The sequence below is a fragment of the Bombina bombina genome, chromosome 4, assembly GCF_027579735.1.
Source record: "Bombina bombina isolate aBomBom1 chromosome 4, aBomBom1.pri, whole genome shotgun sequence".
NCBI classification, from domain to species: Eukaryota; Metazoa; Chordata; class Amphibia; order Anura; family Bombinatoridae; genus Bombina; species Bombina bombina.
Window position 1 is genome coordinate 405,007,694 of NC_069502.1, and position 22,106 is coordinate 405,029,799.

The 22,106-nt window shown below is 41.8% G+C and overlaps 1 protein-coding gene across 1 annotated transcript in view; it reads right to left on the reverse strand.

Annotated features, from left to right (window-relative positions):
- DLG1 (discs large MAGUK scaffold protein 1) overlaps nt 1–22,106 on the reverse strand; it is a gene marked incomplete in the record, with an annotated part of 930,518 nt that overhangs the window by 489,708 nt on the left and 418,704 nt on the right. Inside the window, 2 exon segments of the mRNA XM_053710194.1 lie at nt 20,982–21,118; nt 21,428–21,597. Of these exon segments, the coding sequence (XP_053566169.1) occupies nt 20,982–21,118; nt 21,428–21,597 (307 nt within the window).

The window sequence follows — 22,106 nt, forward strand, 5'->3', positions numbered from 1 at the left end:
TTAGAAAGTTGCCTAAAATTCCATGCTCTATCTGAATCACGAAAGAAAAAATTTGGTTTCAGTGTCCCTTTAAGAGCCTTAATTCTGAACTGGATCTTCTCCAAAGGAGTCTCTATATGGTCACGGTTGTCAAATGACATGGTCAAATTTAATATTTAACCTGCATTAGCAGTGTTAAAAAACCTAGGGTGTGCTAAAAAGCCAAGGGAAGGCGTTTCAGCTGACTAAGATGTCAGCCACAAAACCCCATAGGCTAGCACAGCAAGACTAAGAAGACAAGGCATAGCTTTAGATGCTCAATAAACCTCCCACTTCTTATCCATGGATTCGTAAAGGAGCAGCTACCCTCTATAGGGATCGAAGTTCTCACAGCCATAGTAGAAAAAACTCCCTTCTACTTAAGGAGTAAGCAAAAGGAAGACAGGGAGAGGTTATCCCTAGCGTCTCCTATTCCTGTGAAAATATCCAAGGCACGTCTAGAAACACTTCCTCATAGGAAGGAACATCATAGAAATGACAAAGTGCATAAAACTTTCAAGGGTTGACAATGACAGGGTTATCAATGTCGTCCAAGTAGCCAAAACCTCCTTTAACAGAACATGAGGTGTGTAAGCATACATCTGAAGGAGTCCAATTCAGGATCAGAGGAAACAAATTATACTGTGCGAATCTGTGATTTTACCCTTAGAAGCTACCCGCAAATCCTCCTCCCCAGACTTAAGAGAGAGGGTAACCTGAGTAGCAGAATGAGAAGCAGAAACCTTACCATCTGAATCTTCAATGTCCTCTTGTGTTTTCCAAGTAGAATAGAAAAAAAACAGACAAAGCCACAGATACCGCAGAGGGTACCTGAGCTTTAAAATCCGCCGGCAAATACAATCTTCCAAGAGTTTGAGAGGAACCACATGTGATGCCATAGAGGCTTGGGACGTAGAAAGAGAAGCTGTAGTATTGCTAAACAGCATCATCCTGAGAGACATTGGGCTCAGATGCAATGCTCTCTCTCTAACTCAAGAGACCCAGCGAAGTAAAAAAACACCCATAATTGTGAATATCTGAAACAATATTTAGTGTCTAAAAACCAGAATTCTTTTGTAAAAGAAAAAACAAAGGTATAAGGGAAACTATAGCAAACACAGTATAGGGGTGAAAGAAAACAGATTTATTAAATAAATTATATATGACATATAATATAATATATCACAAGGAATATAAAGACATTCCAAATAATCATTCTCACAGAGGCACTGAATAAACTATTTCCGAAAACAACTCCGTTCTCTCTCGGATTAGACTGTAAGATGCGGGGTCACATGACCGGACACGGCGAGAGAGTGACAAGGCGCCGCATCTCCTCAGTGAAGGAGGAGGCGGGAACATGACAGCTGCATGGAAATAAAGCGCGAACATTTATCGACATCGCTCTTCAATCTTCCAGCTGAAAGTCACCATCAAAGTCTACCCTACAGCAAAAAAGTAAGTGAAATCCCATTTAAAATCCTTGCCCCAACACTCAGTACACTACTCGTGAGAAACAAGGGAGTCCTAGAATGGAATGAGTGACATATTTTTAGATTCACTTCCAAATGCGCAGACAAACAGCGCGCGACTACAACACTGTCTCAAATACTGTGTTTGTAAAACCCTTAAAGAGCTATACCAGCTCAACATAAAACAGGAGTCAAGTCATTAACCCCTTAGGTGTCTTAAAAAAAATTAACACATAAGCCCAAAATCAGGGAATTTTTTATTAACCCCTAGTTTCTGTCACCATAAAGTGTCTGCATCCTGCCAAATATATCCTTTTAAAGGATATATATGCCCACATAATGTTGCAGAGAGGCTCTAGACCCTTTTAGTGCCAGTCTCCCAGCCCCAGAAGACAAAAAGGCACATACCAGCAGTCTCACCATCCGGCAGGAGGACAGCCTACACAGAATGAGAGGATGCCACTCCTCACAGAGATCAGATCAAACCTACTCTGGCTTTCTATACTAGGGTAGAACAACAGCAATTAAAATTATGGGGAGGCGAAAAACATAATTTATGCTTACCTGATAAATTTAATTCTCTTGTGGTGTATCCAGTCCACGGATCATCCATTACTTGTGGGATATTCTCATTCCCAACAGGAAGTTGCAAGAGGACACTCACAGCAGAGCTGTCTATATAGCTCCTCCCCTAACTGCCATATCTAGTCATTCAACCGAAAACAAGCCGAGAAAGGAGAAACCATAGGGTGCAGTGGCGACTGTAGTTTAAAATGAAAAAATACCTGCCTTAAAATGACAGGGCGGGCCGTGGACTGGATACACCACAAGAGAAATACATTTATCAGGTAAGCATAAATTATGTTTTCTCTTGTAAGGTGTATCCAGTCCACGGATCATCCATTACTTGTGGGATACCAATACCAAAGCTAAAGTACACGGATGAAGGGAGGGACAAGGCAGGAACTTAAATGGAAGGTACCACTGCCTGTAAAACCTCTCTCCCAAAAATAGCCTCCGAAGAAGCAAAAGTATCAAATTTGTAGAATTTTGAAAAAGTATGAAGCGAAGACCAAGTCGCCGCCTTGCAAATCTGTTCAACAGAAGCCTCACTTTTAAAGGCCCATGTGGAAGCCACAGCTCTAGAAGAATGAGATGTAATCCTCTCTGGAGGCTGCTGGCCAGCAGTCTCATAGGCTAAGCGGATTATGCTTCTCAGTCAAAAAGAAAGAGAGGTTGCCGAAGCCTTTTGACCTCTCCTCTGTCCAGAGTAGACAACAAACAAAGCAGATGTTTGACGAAAATCTCTAGTAGCTTGTAAGTAAAACTTTAAAGCACGAACCACGTCCAGATTGTGTAATAGACGTTCCTTCTTTGAAGAAGGATTAGGACACAAAGATGGAACAACAATCTCTTGATTAATATTCTTATTAGATACCACCTTAGGTAAAAACCCAGGTTTGGTACGCAGGACTACCTTATCCGCATGGAAGATCAGATAAGGAGAATCATATTGTAAAGCAGATAACTCGGAGACTCTACGAGCCGAGGAAATAGCTACCAAAAACAGAACTTTCCAAGATAAAAGTTTGATATCTATGGAATGAAGAGGTTCAAACGGAACTCCTTGAAGAACCTTAAGAACCAGATTTAAGCTCCATGGCGGAGCAACAGGTTTAAACACAGGCTTGATTCTGACTAAAGCCTGAACGTCTGGAATATCTGCCAGACGCTTGTGCAAAAGAATAGACAGGGCAGAAAGGACAATATCCTGGGAATCCTGACCTTACTCCATGAGTAACCCTTGGATTCACACCAATAAAGATATTTACGCCATATCTTATGGTAAATTTTCCTGGTGACAGGCTTTCGTGCCTGTATTAAGGTATCAATGACTGACTCGGAGAAGCCACGCTTTGATAACATCAAGCGTTCAATCTCCAGGCAGTCAGTATCAGAGAAATTAGATTTGGATGATTGAAAGGACCTTGTAGTAGAAGGTCTTGTCTTAATGGCAGAGTCCAAGGTGGAAAGGATGACATGTCCACTAGATCTGCATACCAGGTCCTGCGTGGCCACGCAGGCGCTATCAAGATCACCGATGCTCTCTCCTGCTTGATCTTGGTAATCAGACGAGGGAGCAGAGGAAACGGTGGAAACACATAAGCAAACACCTCCGGATGGGGCTCCCACTCCCCCGGATGAAAAGTCTGTCGACTTAGAAAATCCGCCTCCCAGTTCTCTACACCTGGGATATGGATAGCTGATAGGTGGCAAGAGTGAATCTCTGCCCAGCGAATTATCTTTGAGACTTCTAACATCGCTAGGGAACTCCTTGTTCCCCCTTGATGGTTGATGTAAGCCACAGTCGTGATGTTGTCCGACTGAAATCTGATGAACCTCAAAGTTGCTAACTGAGGCCAAGCCTGAAGAGCATTGAATATCGCTCTCAGTTCCAGAATATTTATTGGAAGGAGTGACTCCTCCTGAGTCCACGATCCCTGAGCCTTCAGGGAGTTCTAGACTGCACCCCAACCTAGAAGGCTGGCATCTGTCGTTACAATTGTCCAATCTGACCTGCGAAAGGTCATACCTTTGGACAGATGGACCCGAGATAGCCACCAGAGAAGAGAATCCCTGGTCTCTTGATCCAGATTTAGTAGAGGGGACAAATCTGTGTAATCCCCATTCCACTGACTGAGCATGCAGAGTAGCAGCGGTCTGAGATGTAGGCGTGCAAACGGCACTATGTCCATTGCCGCTACCATTAAGCCGATTACTTCCATACACTGAGCCACCGAAGGGCGAGGAATGGAATAAAGAACACGGCAGGAATTTAGAAGCTTTGATAACCTGGACTCCGTCAGGTAAATTTTCCTTTCTACAGAATCTATCAGAGTCCCTAAGAAGGAAACTCTTGTGAGGGGGATAGAGAACTCTTTTCCTCGTTCACCTTCCACCCATGCGACCTCAGAAATGCCAACACTATGTCCGTATGAGACTTGGCAATTTGGAAGTTTGACGCCTGAATCAGGATGTCATCTAAATAAGGGGCCACTGCTATGCCCCGCGGCCTTAGAAACGCCAGAAGCGACCCTAGAACCTTCGTAAAAATTCTTGGGGCTGAAGCTAACCCAAAGGGAAGAGCTACAAACTGGTAATGCCTGTCTAGAAAGGCAAACCTGAGAAACCGATGATCTTTGTGTATCGGAATGTGAAGATAAGCATCCTTTATATCCACTGTAGTCATGTATTGACCCTCATGGATCATAGGTAGGATGGTACCAATAGTCTCCATCTTGAATGATGGAACTCTGAGGAATTTGTTTAAGATCTTTAGATCCAAAATTGGTCTGAAGGTTCCCTCTTTTTTGGGAACCACAAACAGATTTGAGTAAAATCCCTGTCCCTTTTCCTCCTTTGGAACTGGATGGATCACTCCCATAACTAGGAGGTATTGTACACAGTGTAAGAATGCCTCTCTCTTTATCTGATTTGCAGATAATTGTGAAAGGTGAAATCTCCCTTTTGGGGGGGAAGCCTTGAAGTCCAGAAGATATCCCTGGGATATAATTTCCAACGCCCAGGGATCCTAGACATCTCTTGCCACGCCTGGGCGAAGAGCGAAAGTCTGCCCCCTACTAGATCCGTTACCGGATAGGGGGCTGTTCCTTCATGCTGTCTTAGAGGCAGCAGCAGGCTTTTTGGCCTGCTTACCTTTGTTCCAGGTCTGATTAGTTCTCCAGACCGTCTTGGACTGAGCAAAAGTTCCCTCTTGTTTTGCATTAGAGGAAGTTGATGCCGCACTTGCCTTGAAGTTTCGAAAGGCACGAAAATTAGACTGTTTGGCCCTTGATTTGGACCTATCCTGAGGAAGGGCATAACCTTTTCCTCCAGTGATATCAGCAATAATCTCCTTCAAACCAAACCCGAATAGGGTCTGCCCCTTGAAGGGAATGTTAAGCAGCTTAGACTTTGAAGTAACGCCAGCTGACCATGACTTAAGCCATAGTGCTCTGCGCGCCTGGATAGCAAATCCAGAATTCTTAGCCGTTAGTTTAGTCAAGTGAACAATGGCATCAGAAACAAAATAATTGGCTAGCTTAAGTGCTCTAAGCTTGACAAGTATGTCACCCTCTGATCTCGCTAATGTAAATACCAGTACCTGGCTCCCACAAAGATTAGTTTTTTTCAAATGCAGGGCACAAAGGTGTAAAACCTGCAGCCACGTAGTGGAAGGAGTGAACTTTACCTCTACATCAACAAATCACACATATAATATTAGATATAATCTAAACTGTAAATCCAATCATGTGATTTACCTGCTGACCTGCAGGGGGTGTAACATACAATATGTCGGGAAAAACAAACAACTTGTCAGGGACAGAGCCCAGGAGCATGTCAGGGACATCGAAGACCCAGACATATTTACTCCAGTAGCCAGACACTTCAAATCTGAACATTCGGGCAATGCTGCCCTTTTGTCTATACATGCAATTGACCATGTACCACCACACAAAAGGGGTGGTGACAGAATCCAAAGGCTGGACTATAAGGAAGCCCAATGGATTTTTCTACTGAACACAAGACATCCACATGGCATTAACAAAGAAAGTGATGTCAATCTTTTTATTTAATATTATCCAACCTAGAATCACACTCTCTTTATGTTATGCCATTCATTCTGGCCATATCATGTAAAAGTTGGACAACCAAAACTTAGTGATGTATACATTCTATGAACAGACAAATAACTTAACATCTAAATATATTACATTGATCTAGGATAGTTAAAGTAGGGGATAACACTTTTAGTACTTAAGAATAAATGCACTTGTATATGTAGGATTTTCAGCCAATATAACTATTCCTCTTTTCTAATCCCTATATGGTATTATCAATAGTAAAAGAATAAGTAGAGAACACTCATACATTCTTGTCTTTCTAAGTACATTCTAACTTAGAATTAAGTTTAGGTTTCTAATAAATATTTTTTGGCTTTTATAGCTATGTGCTTAGAATATAGCTGTTTGTGTTCCCTATATAGTACCCTCCTTCCTTCTGTCATTAGTTTAGCCTTAGCCTTACACCTAATTCAACAGGTCATTAAGGGGTTAACGTTTGTTTTTAATTAAAGTGTATTGTTCCTTTAAATAGGAGTAACAGTGGCAGCAACAACATAGCAGTGAACAAGTGTGCTGAAGACACACGAAACATGTCTGCTGTGCTGCACTGTTACCCCTTTTTGCCAGTGTATGCTTTTGCTTAGAGCTACGGCTCTGCTTGTTTTTAAGTGCACAGAATAAAGCCTTTTCACTTAACTTTTTTGTACTGTTCCCTTTTTTGCTTATTGGGATTGAGTAGGTTTGAAGCCCTGTAGCCGCAAAAAACTTTTGTATTTGCTTACCTTTGTTCCAGGTCTGGTTAGGTCTCCAGACCGTCTTGGACTGAGCAAAAGTTCCCTCTTGTTTTGCATTAGAGGAAGTTGATGCCGCACTTGCCTTGAAGTTTCGAAAGGCACGAAAATTAGACTGTTTGGCCCTTGATTTGGACCTATCCTGAGGAAGGGCATGACCTTTTCCTCCAGTGATATCAGCAATAATCTCCTTAAAACCAGGCCCAAATAGGGTCTGCCCCTTGAAGGGAATGTTAAGCAGCTTAGACTTTGAAGTAACGTCAGCTGACCATGACTTTAGCCATAGTGCTCTGCGCGCCTGGATAGCAAATCCAGAATTCTTAGCCGTTAGTTTAGTCAAGTGAACAATGGCATCAGAAACAAAAGAATTGGCTAGCTTAAGTGCTTTAAGCTTGACATGTATGTCATCCAATGGAGTCGCTACCTGTAAAGCCTCTTCCAGAGACTCAAACCAGAACGCCGCAGCAGCAGTGACAGGAGCAATGCATGCAAGGGGCTGCAGGATAAAACCTTGTTGAATAAACATTTTCTTAAGGTAACCCTCTAACTTTTTATCCATTGGATCTAAGAAAGCACAACTGTCCTCGACAGGGATAGTAGTATGCTTTGCTAGAGTAGAAACTGCTCCCTCCACCTTAGGAACTGTCTGCCATAAGTCCCGTGTGGTGGCGTCTATTGGAAACATTTTTCTAAAAATAGGAGGGGGAGAGAACGGCACACCTGGTCTATCCCATTCCTTAGTAATAATTTCTGTAAACCTTTTAGGTATTGGAAAAACATCAGTGCACACCGGCACTGCATAGTATTTATCCAGTCTACACAATTTCTCTGGCACTGCAATTGTATAACAGTCATTCAGAGCAGCTAAAACCTCCCTGAGTAACACGCGGAGGTGTTCAAGCTTAAATTTAAATGTAGAGATATCAGAATCAGGTTGCATCATCTTCCCTGAGTCAGAAAAATCACCCACAGAAAGAAGCTCTCCTTCTTCAGCTTCTGCATATTGTGAGGCAGTATCAGACATAGCTCTTAAAGCGTCCGTATGCTCTGTATTTCGTCTAACTCCAGAGCTATCTCGCTTTCCTCTAAATTCAGGTAGTCTGGCTAATACTGCTGACAGTGTATTATCCATGACTGCCACCATGTCTTGTAAAGTAAACGCTATGGGCGCCCAAGATGTACTTGGCGCCATTTGAGCGTGAGTCCCTTGAGCGGGAGTCAAAGGATCTGACACATGGGGAGAGTTAGTCGGCATAACTTCCCCCTCGTCAGATTCCTCTGGTGATAAATTTTTTAAAGACAGAATATGATCTTTATTGCTTAAAGTGAAATCAGTACATTTGGTACACATTCTAAGAGGGGGTTCCACCATGGCTTTTAAACATAATGAACAAGGAGTTTCCTCTATGTCAGACATGTTTTCCAAGCTTGCTAGTCTCATTGCTAGTTTGTACAAACACTTTAAATCAAGTTAACAAGCAAATATAAGAAAGGTGCTGTGCCTTTAAGAGAAACAAATTTTGTCAGAATTTGAAAAACAGTGAAAAAAGGCAGTAAATCAAACGAAATTTTTACAGTGTGTATAATAAGCTAACAGAGCATTGCACCCACTTGCAAATGGATGATTAACCCCTTAGTTCAAAAAACGGATCAAATAAACGACATAGACGTTTTTTTAACAGTCACACCAAACTGCCACAGCCTTGCTGTGGGCCTACCTTCCCCAACAAACGATTTTGGAAAGCCTAAGAGCCCCCTAGAGATGTCCTATAGCATTCAGGGGACTCCTGGAGGAAGCTCGATGTCTCAGTCTGTAAAAGTTACTGCGCAAAAAAGCGTTAAATTAGGCCCCTCCCACTCATAGTAACACAGTGGAAGGCCTCAGGAAACTGTTTCTAGGCAAATTTAAGCCAGCCATGTGGAAAAAACTAGGCCCCAATAAAGTTTTATCACCAAAGTATATATAAAAACGTTTAAACATGCCAGCAAACGTTTTATATTGTAAATATAAAAGATTATTACCTCAGAAAGCAAGCATGATACCAGTCGCTATTTAATCACTGTATTCAGGCTTACCTTACATAAATTTGGTATCAGCAGCATTTTCTAGAAAAAATCTTAACTGCACATACCTCATAGCAGGAGAACCTGCACGCCATTCCCCCGCTGAAGTTATCACTCTCTTCAGTCATGTGTGAGAACAGCAATGGATCTTAGTTACAACCTGCTAAGATCATAGAAATCACAGGCAGATTCTTCTATTTTTTTGCCTGGAACAAAATAGTACAAACTCCGGTACCATTTAAAAATAATAAACTTTTGATTGAAGCAAAATAACAGCTACATTTCACCACTTTCTCTCTTACTACCTCCATGCTTGTTGAGAGTTGCAAGAGAATGACTGGATATGGCAGTTAGGGGAGGAGCTATATAGACAGCTCTGCTATGGGTGTCCTCTTGCAACTTCCTGTTGGGAATGAGAATATCCCACAAGTAATGGATGATCCGTGGACTGGATACACCTTACAAGAGAAATTAAGTTTAAAATCCTCCACTAAATACAAAATGTAGGGCAAATCTAGACAAGACAGAAGTCATATATATATATATATATATATCCATATACACACACACACACACACACCAACCAACAGATTCAGGAAGGCACCCGGTCTCCAACTCTCCCAAAGGACCTCAATAAACAGGCAACAGCAAGTATATAATATCCAGAAACTGCAGCCAGACGATCCGGTAAAAACATAAACAGTCTTTATTTGACATGTAAATACAGGCTATATGTCAAACATGTTTCGTATAGATATACTGAATCAACTTTTTCAATGACAACCTGGTGAAAAATAACTAAGTAGCTAGATTTAAATACACCTGTAAGGCAACACCCTAATATCTCACAACCAATCAAATCAATGAACTTTTTAGCAGAATTATACAACACCTGTGTTCTGCTCATTATAGAGGTATGGTCATAGAGAAGGGAATGTGCTTGGTGTAAACATCGTTTAGCAACAAGATAAATGCAAAAATATATATGCCAACATTCAAAATATCCTTATTTTATGTTTTATATTCACAAATGGAAAAAAAAATATATACACAAAATATCAGAAAGCAATATATTTTTCTTTTATTTTTCTATTTAACAAATAATTTTATATCCCATTCTCAATTTAAACCTTTTGGCACTACAGTTTCCAATTGAAAAATCCAAAAGATTTTCATGAGAATTTCTTCTCTATTACCACCTTGTGGGTGTCTGGGAATGAATTGTATGCACTGAAATGCCAATAAGGAAATATCAGAGTTATGTTCACTCTTAAAATGTAGTGACACTAGAGTTGTTGAGTGTGGATCTTCAAAAGATCTAAGGTGCTCTAAGAATCTGTCTTTCAAGGGTCGTGTGGTGAGTCCTACATATTGCTTATAGCACCCCCTGCAGGTGAGCAAATAAATAACATATGTAGAATTACAAGTGGAATATTGTTCAATCTGGTAAGTTTTACCTGTCACTTGGGATTTAAACTCCGTTCCAAACAGGGCATGTGCACATGACTTGCACCTGCTGCTGTTACATTTGTGAAAACCTGGCTTTAATGAAAGCCAATTTTCCTTTTTATTTTAGGCAGCATAGAAGGAGACAGAAGATTACCCAAGGTTTTAGCCTTACGAGACACAAAACCACAGCCTGTTTGTACAATCTGTCTAAGTGCATCATCAGCCTCTAATATGGGCAAAGAATCACGTATGATTTTACAAATTTTGTGATACACAGTGCTGTAAGTGGTAATAAATTTGGGTTTATTTTGCATGGAATTGGACTCTCTTTTATTAAGAAATAAGGAATCCCTATCCTGAGGGTCAACCAATTTCTTAGCCCTATCTAGGTTATTTTTATCATAACCTCTTTGTAAGAATCTTTCAGTTAATTCTTTCGCATGAAATTCATATTTTTCAAATTTAGTGCAATTATGTTTAACACATATATATTGAATCTTGGGTATAGATACTACTGTATGTCTAGGATGACAGGAGGTGGCATTCAGAATAGTATTCCCAGCCATCTCTTTACAATATAATTCAACTTCAATACTCTGTTCATCACAATTAGCTTGTAGCTCTATATCCAAGTAGGGTACAGATTCTACACTGGTCACATAGGTAAATTTTAAATTGAGATCAATGTCTTGTAGATAATTTATAAAGTCAGGAATAATCTCCTCTGGCCCTTTCCAGACAAACAAAAGGTCATCTATATAGCGACCAAAATAAAGAATATGCTCCCTATATGGATTAATATCTCCAAAAACGCGGGACAGCTCCCACCAACCTAAATATAAGTTGGCGTAAGAGGGAGCAAATTTTGCCCCCATAGCTGTCCAGCGTCTTTGGAGATAATAGTCACCTTCAAAAATGAAAAAATTATGTGTTAGGAGAAAATCAATTGAGGTTAGAATAAAATCTTTCAATTTGACCTCATAACCAGAAAAATTTAACAGCTTCAATCCCTTTATCATGTGGTATACACGTGTAAAGTGAAAGCACATCCACTGAGATGAAGGAATACCCTGCTTTCCATTTTAAATTTTCAAGCTGTTGAATGACATCACCAGTATCTCTTACATAGCTTAATAAATTAATTACCATAGGTTGTAAATAAGCATCAATGGTTTCAGGTTTTATATTAAACATAAAATAAGGATATTTTGAATGTTGGCATATATATTTTTGCATTTATCATGTTGCTAAACAATGTTTACACCAAGCACATTCCCTTCTCTATGACCATACCTCTATAATGAGCAGAACACAGGTGTTGTATAATTCTGCTAAAAGGTTCATTGATTTGATTAGTTGTGAGATATTAGGGTGTTGCCTTACAGGTGTATTTAAATCTAGCTACTTAGTTATTTTTCACCAGGTTGTCATTGAAAAAGTTGATTCAGTATATCTATACGAAACATGTTTGACATATAGCCTGTATTTACATGTCAAATAAAGACTGTTTATGTTTTTACCGGATCGTCTGGCTGCAGTTTCTGGACATTATATACTTGCTGTTGCCTGTTTATTGAGGTCCTTTGGGAGAGTTGGAGACCGGGTGCCTTCCTGAATCTGTTGGTTGGTGTGTGTTTGCTGTGGAGCGTTGGATGGAGCGCTCGTGAGTGGCACCGGTGGATGACGTCATCAGCGGAGGACTAGAGACCAGAGGGATACAAGCGTGCTGGAGTACACGGCGTGAAGATGGCTGATTAGACTAGGTGCAATCAGTGTAATGGTGAGAGCGGTATCCTGAGCACTGCCTGTTCTGTGGTTTGATTATATATATATATATATATATATATATATATATATATATATACTAGGGTAGCAAATATGTTAGGAACTTGTAAGGTGGGCCTTACAAACTCCATTGTAGCCTGAAGATAGAACTTCAAGGCCCGGACCACATCCAAGTTATGAAATACCCACTTCTTCGAAAAAGAAGGATCAGGACACAAGGAAAGAACCACAATCCCTGATTGATGTTGCGATCTGAAACAACCATAGAAAGGAAACCAAACCTAGAGAGAACATCCATAGCCGCATGAAAAAGTAGGTAAGGGACCTCACATTGCAAGGCAGCCATCTCAGACACACTGTGCGCTGAAGCAATAGCCAGTAGAAAAAAAAAAAAAAAAAGATAAAAGAACCTTCCAAGACAGAAAATCTTAATGTTAACTCCATGCATAAGCCCAAACGGAGCCTTCTGCAAAAATGTAGAACAAGATGTAAACTCCAAGGAGGAGCACTAGATCTAAACAAAGGCCTGAGCTAGTCAAAACCTGAACAAGACTGAACATCTGGAAGCTCCATGAGCCTCTCGAGCAGTAAAACAGATAGGGCCAAAATCTGTCCCCTAAGGGAGCTAGCAGAAGGCCCTTCCCCAAAGCATCCTGGAGAAAGGAAAGGATCCTGGAAAACCTGGCCCTTATGTCAGGAGAATCTCTACATACCAGAAGAATTAGGTCCTGCACCCTTTATAATAGATGCGACTATACAACATTTATGAGAGAGAACAAGAGTAACAACATTCTTTCAGAAAAAAAACCTCTCTTTCCCAATACTAAGTGTTCAATTCCATGTAGTCAGCCTCAGAGTCCAGGTTGTGATGAACACAAGGACCCTGCTCCAGCAGATCCCTGTAACAAGGTCCATGGAGGTTAAGCGCCTAAACTGTGACACAACTCTAAATATAAACGGAGCAAACCGTCTCACTGACGTCTGCTCTTGCGAGGATCGACCATCCACAACAAAGCGCGACATGACCGAAGAGAAGAAGGTTAAAAGAAACCTCTAAGGAATGCTAGATGTCTAGCATATTCAGGATGAAAAGGCTGGAGCCCCACCTGGGTTCAAATGCACCATCTGCTACAGAAGCGGTGGTGCTAACACTGACGCCTTAAAAGCCTGATCGGCATCCCCATCCGACACAAACATTCAAGCAGGGAATGATTGTAGTGGACATCCGAAACTGAAGAGTACTCTCATAGATAGGGTCGCTGGCAATGAGTCGACGTGGTTTTCCGCCCACCACCAAACACTAGGCCCCCCCTTTAACAGGAGGAACTGTCCTCCTTCAAAAGAAGGTCTCCCCACTAAGAGGTCCCAACTGGTACGAGTCCAGAAGACCAAATCCTCCAAGCAGAATGCTCACTGAGGAACCAAAGGAATAATTGGAAGGAAACTCACAACCCACGGACCTCCCTAGGACACACACTCCCCACGGACAAGGAAGCAACAAGGTCAAAACCTGCCCCGGGAGAACTAAGAGAAAGATTTCTGAGAACAGGGAGATCTGAACGGAACACTGGGAATTGATTTCCCCCACCGGTATTCTATGTAAGTCTGTTAAGACAGAATCACCAGCACCATGCCAAAGTCACGGCCTCGGCTGTGTCTATCACTCTCCACCCCTGCATCAACAAACACCAGAAGGGGGCTGGAATAACCCAATGGAAAATTTGCAAGCTCTCAGGATTAAAAGAAAACTGCCACAGCAGGATTCAATGCTAAGCCTTCAGCTTGCTGAGTAGGGTAGAAAAAAATCCCTGTCCCTAATACAAAACAGCATCCAGATCCACCCTGGTGTCGAAACCAGCAACTTAGGTCTAGATCCAACTCTGAGGATCGAAAAGACACAAGAAAATCCCTAAAAGTCTATTAGCAGGCGAAGGTAAGAAACCCAGAAAGGCCAAGACCCGGGAACTACTGTAAAATCTGGAAGCAGGATACTGCCACCTTAAACCCCAGAATCGGTGAAAAAAACGACCATTCCCGGTCACATTGTGCTCATGCAAGACCTGCCCCTGCTAAGGAAAAAGCGTGCCAGCTTAATATAAAGAAACTGTGCAACTCTAAAACTGAAAAACAAATTATGCTTACCTGATAATTTTCTTTTTTTCTAATGGAAAGAGTCCACAAGCTGCATTCATTACTTTTGGGAAAATAAGTACCTGGATACCAGGAGGAGGAAAAGACTTAAATACCCCCCACACTCCCCTCATCCCACAGTCATTGTGCCGAGGAACAAAGAACAGTAGAAGAAATATCAGGGTGAAAGATGCCAGAAAAATAGAAAAGGATGCCCCACATAAAAATTACAGGTGGGGAGCTGTGGACTCTTTCTATCAGAAGAAAATTATCAGGTAAGCATAATTTATGTTTTTCTACTTAAATGGAAAGAATCCACAGCTGCATTCATTACTTTTGGGAAAACAATACCCAAGCTATAGAGGTCGCTGAATGCTAAGATGGGAGGGTACAATAGGCGGCCCATTCTGAGGGCCCCAAGCCTGAAACCACTGCCCACAAATAACTCAGCTTTGTCCGAAGCCGAAAAAACTAAAAAGGAAAAATGCCCTAAGGACACTGAACCGCAGGTAGTCCAGAGCCTAGCTAGAGACCGCAAAATCAGACTCAACTGAGCCAACAGGCCTCCAGGAGACACGGTCGCCCAAGAGTCGGTCCCTCACCACTCACTAAAGAAGGGAACACCAGCCTAAAATCCCAAAGGGATAGGGCCAGGAGAACCGAAGGAAAAAACCTAAAAGGTCACAATCCATAAAGGAAAACCCCCCAGAGCTAAAACCCCCCAGAGCTAGCCCAGCTCACAAGGGCCTAAAAGGGTCCCGACAGACAAGGGGAGACTATGCCTAGACATAGGAACAGAGAAACCTCTCTCTCACGTCGTGCAAAAATACCAAAAGACAACAGAAGACTGAGTCCTCACATCGTCTGAACTTGGAACACTGAAGTATTCCGCTACAAAAAACATGCAACAGACCCAGACGAAAAACCCTGAGTCAAAAACACGCCACCACCCTCAGGATGACAAAGAGAATACTTGCAGAGAGCAAAAGCAGCCAGCAAAAAAACAGATTGCAAAAGACAACTCGCAGAGGGCACACTCTAGGCAATCCAAGCCACCAGACCTACCCACAGGTCTTCCAAAAAAGGGGGAATCACAACCTCCATGAGGCCCCCAAGAAAGAGAAGTGACACCCACACCCCGAGGTGGAGCAATCCCACTGCTTGTAATCTTAGGGAGCTAGCTATAGCTACTACGCCCTAGATCTTGAAGATGACAACGTCTCTCAGAACCCACTCCCAGCCGGGCCAGACCCAGCAATGGCAGGTCTGAAACAGGGTAACAGAAGAACCCCAAAACCAGCTCAAAGACGAGCGGAAAAATGGCCACAGCCAATCCAACAGAAAATGGGTGCAAGCCGACTCCTTAGAACAGACAACAGGACCAAAGACCCAAAGGATCTAGTGAAAAAGGTCCAACTTAGTCTTGACATTGAGCCAGCAAGACTCCAAATGGAACGAACACCCCCAGAGAGATTATCCCTCTCAGCAAGGGAAACTCACAGGTCCATCTACTGATCCAGGAGAAGCCCTAAGAAAAGGACCATGTCTCCAAAAAAAGGATACTAAGCTCTCACCCAAGAAGGGGAAAGGGCTAAAAGGCAGCACCTTCCACAAGCCACGAAGCCACAGGCTAAAGGAGATATCAATTCCCAAATCAAAAGCCCTGTTGAAAGTGATTCCCCTAAAAACTAGCCTGCTAACATGCAAGCAATGTGCAATAGTAGCAGCAAAGACACTGCAAGTCCATTCACCTGCAGAGCAGTGAATTCAATGAATACTACAGCAAGCTGACCAAGGGAAACCGCCTAAGGTGCAAAACAAGCCCAATGAGCAATGGCCTCAGAAAACCTGGCCAACCAAGACAAGGTCAAGTAATCCGAGTAAAAAGACATAGCCCAAGTTTCAAGGAACTGGGGAACCCCGAACCAACCCTGGAGCCAAAGTTCCAGTAACAACCCACAACGGGATCCACAAGGGAAAATGCTGAGTGAAACTCAGCAACAGGAAGCCCCAGGGAGAACAGGTCCGAACCCCCAACTGTTTAAACAAACAATACCCGCAAACTTAACACCCCGTCTGAGATAACAACCCAGACCAAAAGGAATACTAATGCAATATCCAGATTAAGCCGGATAACGAGAAAAATTCGCAAGTCCCAACCTAAGGAAGAGACCACCCCTTGCCAAAGTCCCACACTCCAAAGGAGTTAAGGCGGTAAAAGTCGTACAACGACACTAGAGCTTCTAGACTCACCAACAGCTTCAGGACAATAAGGCAAGGGGAATCCACGAGGCCAAAACCACTTGAGCAAAGGCTGGTCTCCACATCACCTCCGTACAAGCGGATGATTACAGGGAGAAAGGGGCGCAAACCATCCTCCGTTCTGGGAGGAACCCCCAAGCAAGCCCAAAGAGACCACGCTTAGTGTCCCTAACAGGGAACAAACATCTCCCAGGCTCCTAAAAGGAGACCTAATATGGAGACCTCAGAGGAAGACCAAAAAGTCTCAGAAAAACAGCTAGACAGTACACTTGATGTGCAATAGCTGCAGCTGGTTACATTCTGCAAACCATCCGCTGCAAGGCAGCTGAACTACCCTTCAAACTACTAGCTGCTGAGGACCAAGTCCAAAAAGACAATCCACGAGCCTCAAAAGAAAAAGGCCAAACCGCTCACTTGGCAGTAAGAAGGCGCTAAGCCCTCAACTATCCACCATGTGGGGGAGGAACTCTAGGGTCCGACAATACCAGACAAAAGAGAGTGAAGCAGCGGAAACTCCACTGATCCAGTCATCCAAATTAAAGTCTATAAGGACTGAGACAACCCTTCCTGCCATGCAGACCCAGAAGTCCTCTAGAATGCTTAGTTGAATGTTAAACAAAAAACATGAGCACTTGGCGCCTCGACAGGACCAGCCAATCAGAACGGCGCCACGTGTCTGAACAGCCACAAGACAGAACCGAACCCAAAAGGACCAGCCTGCAACCCGGGTCCTAACCATCAACGGCAAAAATCCTCCCTCAGAGGGGAAGAAGGGAAAACAGACAAACATAGGACTAACATGTCCCCAAAAACAACAGAGCATTGATCCCGTTTAATATTCCCGAAGGAAAATAATAAATTAAAAGACATCCTAATTGGATAAAAAGAAAAATATAAGGCAACCCGTAGGTTAACGCCCAAGAAGAAAACAGGCCTACCGCAGAACCAGCCAAACGGAGCCCTAATCGTCCAAAAAACTGGGAAGAACAGTCAGGAGTATACATCATCCCCACATGTCTAATGAGGTGCACCATTCGAAGCAGACTGAAAATTCCCGTATCTGAGAAGGATAGGATCATTTAATAACTGAAAAACATGTCTGAGTAAGACGAGAAGGCGCGCAACTCTAACAAAAGGCACAACACTCAGGGAAAGTTACACTCGCAGGGAACTGCACAGGCCCTCCCCAAGGCGGTAGACCCGGGACAATAGGGAAAAACAAGCACAATCGCGCATAAACGTCTGGACTCTGTAAACGATAAGAATATGTGGAAGCGAAAACGTGCTGCAACCTCCGGGGGGAACAAGCCACCCTGCATGGAGGAATAATCATAATCTGGGTTACCCACATGTGTAGAAGTATGGAGCGGTAGGGAACACGCCTCTTGGAGGACAGGACCCCTAGAAGCGGATGGCTCAACTGACCCTTGATTCCCCGAGCCCGAGGAACCAGGTGCTCTAATACGGCACACTGAACTTAACTGATTGACATGTGTCAACGAGGCCAATCTGGATTCTTCTCTGGACGAAGAATCTGAATCTGAAATAAGAACAGTCTCAGTATCAGAATCCTCCATAACTGAGCCTGAAATTTGAACAGTCTCAGCATCAGAATCCTCCATAACTGGATAGAGAATATGCCAATATGGACTATTTAAGACAAAACAAAACGGCAATTGACACCCACAATGGCTGGAGCACTCACCACCTCCTATGAACCAGACCCGTGCGAACTGGAATTTCTCCATCGCCACACGGTCAGGAATGTGGAAATGGAGGACGCAACGTAATCACGCATGGCCAGAAGGTAAACCGTATAGTCCAAATAAAGCGCGCCCAACCATAAGGTCATGTCACTTCCAAGGCCTTTATGTTCCAAGCCATGAGCCCATTTAACACTACACATAAGCAGATTGAATCACATAACAAACATGATTAAAAAAAACCCTGTTCAATAATCCCCCCTCAGGAAATATTAACCCTTGATTCCAAAATACTAAAAGGAGACTCACTGAGACCCTTATGTTAAGTTAGTCCCGCAAGGCGGTAGCCTCTCGGGAAAACATCTGTAGTACAGTACATGCACGAAGAAAGAAAATTAAACGATCTTACCAGAATCTACGCCCTGGAACAGGAACACGGCCTTTAAATGTGACGGATAGTAGCATCACTTCCACCATGGACTTGACAGAAGAAAGCAGGCAGCGGAGCGAAGTTAGACAACGCCGAACATGAGTCGGGATGGTTTTGCAGAAAGACTCTTCCTGCATCTCCGGACTCCTATCCCATGTCGAAGAGTACTACTCTCCATAAGAGATAAATTAAATTCTGACACTTCTCTGCCAACCTCCTGGGACGAAAGGCAAAGAATGACTGGGGGATGAGGGGAGTGGGAGGAGTATTTAAGCCTTTGGCTGGGGTGTCCTTGCCTCCTCCTGGTGGCCAGGTTCTTATTTTCCCAAAAGTAATGAATGCAGCTGTGGAATCTTTCCATCTAAGAAGAATATAACCTGTACGTTCCATATAAGCCTAAGAGCCCAAATGTTCTTACACATAAGCAGTCAAAATCACATAACAAATATGATTAAAAACCCCACTTTTCAATAATCCCCCTCAGGAGATATTAACCCTTGATTCCATAAAGATAAAGGAGTCCCACTGTGACCCTGTCTTCTATCGTTAACATGTGTGTAAAATAATGAAACGATCTTACCGGAATCTATGCCGTGGAACAGTGACACAGTCCTTCAAGTTTGACAGATTGTAGCAGTGCTTCTGACATGGACTTGAGTGAAGAAAGCAGGCAGCCAAACTCGTCAACGCTGATTCCTTAAGGAGCTAATAATATGAGTCTGGATGGGTTTGCAGAAAGACTCTCCCTGTATCTCCAGACTCTAACTTTCGTCAATGCTCTCACTGAGAGGCTGACAAGACTACTTAAAACTCCAGTCCCATCTCGAAGGGCAGATACCCTTCCTAAGGAACTAGTCAAATCTTCTGACAGTTCTCTGCCTTTTCGTCACAGGAGATTGGCAAAGAATGACTGGGGGATGAGGGAAGTGGGGTAGGTATTTAAGCCTTTGGCTGGGGTGTCTTTGCCTCCTCCTGATGGCCAGGTTCTGTATCCCCACAAGTAAGGCATGAAGCCGTGGACTCTCCTCATATTAAGAAAGAAAATCTTGATTGAAGTGAAGTAAATCCAATCTTCTTAAGACACCAAAATGTCCCCTCCTCCATGCACCGAAGGCAAAGAGAATGACTAGGGTTTGTGGGAAGGGAAGTGATACTTAACAGTTTGGCTGTGGTGCTCTTTGCCTCCTCCTGCTAGCCAGGAGTGATATTCCCAACAGTAATTGATGAACCTGTGGACTCACCGTATCTTAGGAAAGAAAATTATTTTTATTCATGCAGAAATTGGCTTTTTAATGCCATATTGAAAGTATAAAACATTTTCTTTGCGGCTTCAAGAAAAGGCAAAAATTAAAATGCATGATTTGGGGTGATCAGAACTTGAAAAAGTCCTCAATAGGAAAACAGAAGATGTGAGTACCCTGAAATATTACCTAAATTCCCTGTGCCACAGAACATTTTAGGAAAGTACATTATTATATTATTTGAATTTTTAATTATAAATTTACATGCTGCCCTTAAAGGCTTCTAAAATATTGACCTGCGGCCCCCATGTATTAGGAAGTTGGCCATCCCTGACATAGGAGATCTCCTTCGATGTGTGCTGACACTGAAACTTCAATAATAAATGGCAGAACCAACAGCAAAGATATATAGCTCTGTCAAACTGAAAATCTTATGAAGATCAGTGTTAATTCACTTACTTATCCGGCCACATAATGCACAAAAAAACTAAGAAAATCATCTTATTTTTAATCTGATGGCTGTTTGTCACCAAAGCTTTCCTTATGTTAAACTAGAATAAACTAGAATACATTGAGCAAAGAAGTAGAAATAAGAAACCTAGATCTTCTGAGATCTCTCTATTTACTGGAATGTTCTTTTCGATGAGATCATACGGATATACTACAGGACAGTTCTTTTTTATGAAAGTGGGCTAAAAGAGGCTGCAACTAGGATGATCACCATCTCAAGCTACTTTAACAAAGTCTACTATGAGTCTAGTTAATCTCTCTTTGTGTTTCAAAATTGTAATGACTACTACTTTTTCACCAAACAGTATATTTGAATAAAAAAAAAAAAAAAAGATTTAAAAAAGAAAAATTACTGATACACAACATTAGCTACAATACACACAAATAAATAAATATGACTTATTTCACAGCAACATAGAAGTACATTTTAGTTACCATAGCAGCATGCAGTAAAAGACTATATACTAGAATACTTTGCTTATAGAAGAGTACTAAACTTACTGCTAAAAGCTTGTCGCCGATTTGAAGCTTGCCATCCTTGTGTGCGGCACCACCCTCAATAATTTTGGTTACGTAAATACTATTATCTCCAGGAATATGCTGATTTCCAACACCTCCAGCTATGCTGAACCCAAGACCTAGAAAAGGAAAAGTTCAGATTTAAATAAAAAAAAAAAGAAGAAAACAGAATACAAGCACTTGTACCTGTCTAGGTTTACTCTTAAACAAAGGATACCAAAAGAAAGAAGAAAACTTTATAAAAGAAGTAAACAGGAAAGCTTCTTAAAATTGCATGCTCTATCTAAAATATGAAAGTTTAATTTATACGTTATTATTCCTTTAAAGAAGCTAACAAATGAAAAAAACATAACATTTTGCAAACAGATTTATATATTTAAAAAGTGAATGCTTGCAGAAATGTGTTAAGAATTAAAATCTGTAATTACCTTTAGGTCCCTTTATAAGCTTTATCTCCATTATTTTCTCAGTAACTGGTTTTCTCCTTCTGACATATAATCGGACAACAGATCCCGCATCTTTTAGTGCTTCAACTGCTTTACTGTGAGTTACATCTTGAACATCAACATCGTTCACTCTTAATATGCAGTCATTCACTCTAAAGAAAGAAAAGAACAACAAAAAAAGTCTTTATATTTTTTTCAGGAACTGCCTAAAGCAGAAAAGGTAACATTTACCTACAATTCAACAAATTTCCTCACATTTCCTCATGTCTAATCATATACTATAGTACAACCCTACTGCTGGAAAGTTAAAAATATTTTACTGGACAAGTAACATACACATTTTTTTTTTCTTACTAGAACTACAACTTAGAAACAAAAATGTTTCCACAGCAAAATCAGAAAAACCTTGAGACCTTGACCAGTAGTCAAAAATGTACCCTTTTTTTTTTTTTTTTTTAGGACAGAAACATCTTGTCCCTATCAGTGATTCAGAACAAGACAACCCCAAAGGGACCTTGATTTATCTGGTCCTGATGAGCTCTGATGAAGAAAGACTAATGACATTTCACCTTCCTAGGTAAACCAACCTGCATGGCCGAAATATGCTTTTATTAAAAAATGAAGTGCACTGATGAACATTTCAGTTTTGGCTAGAATGTTC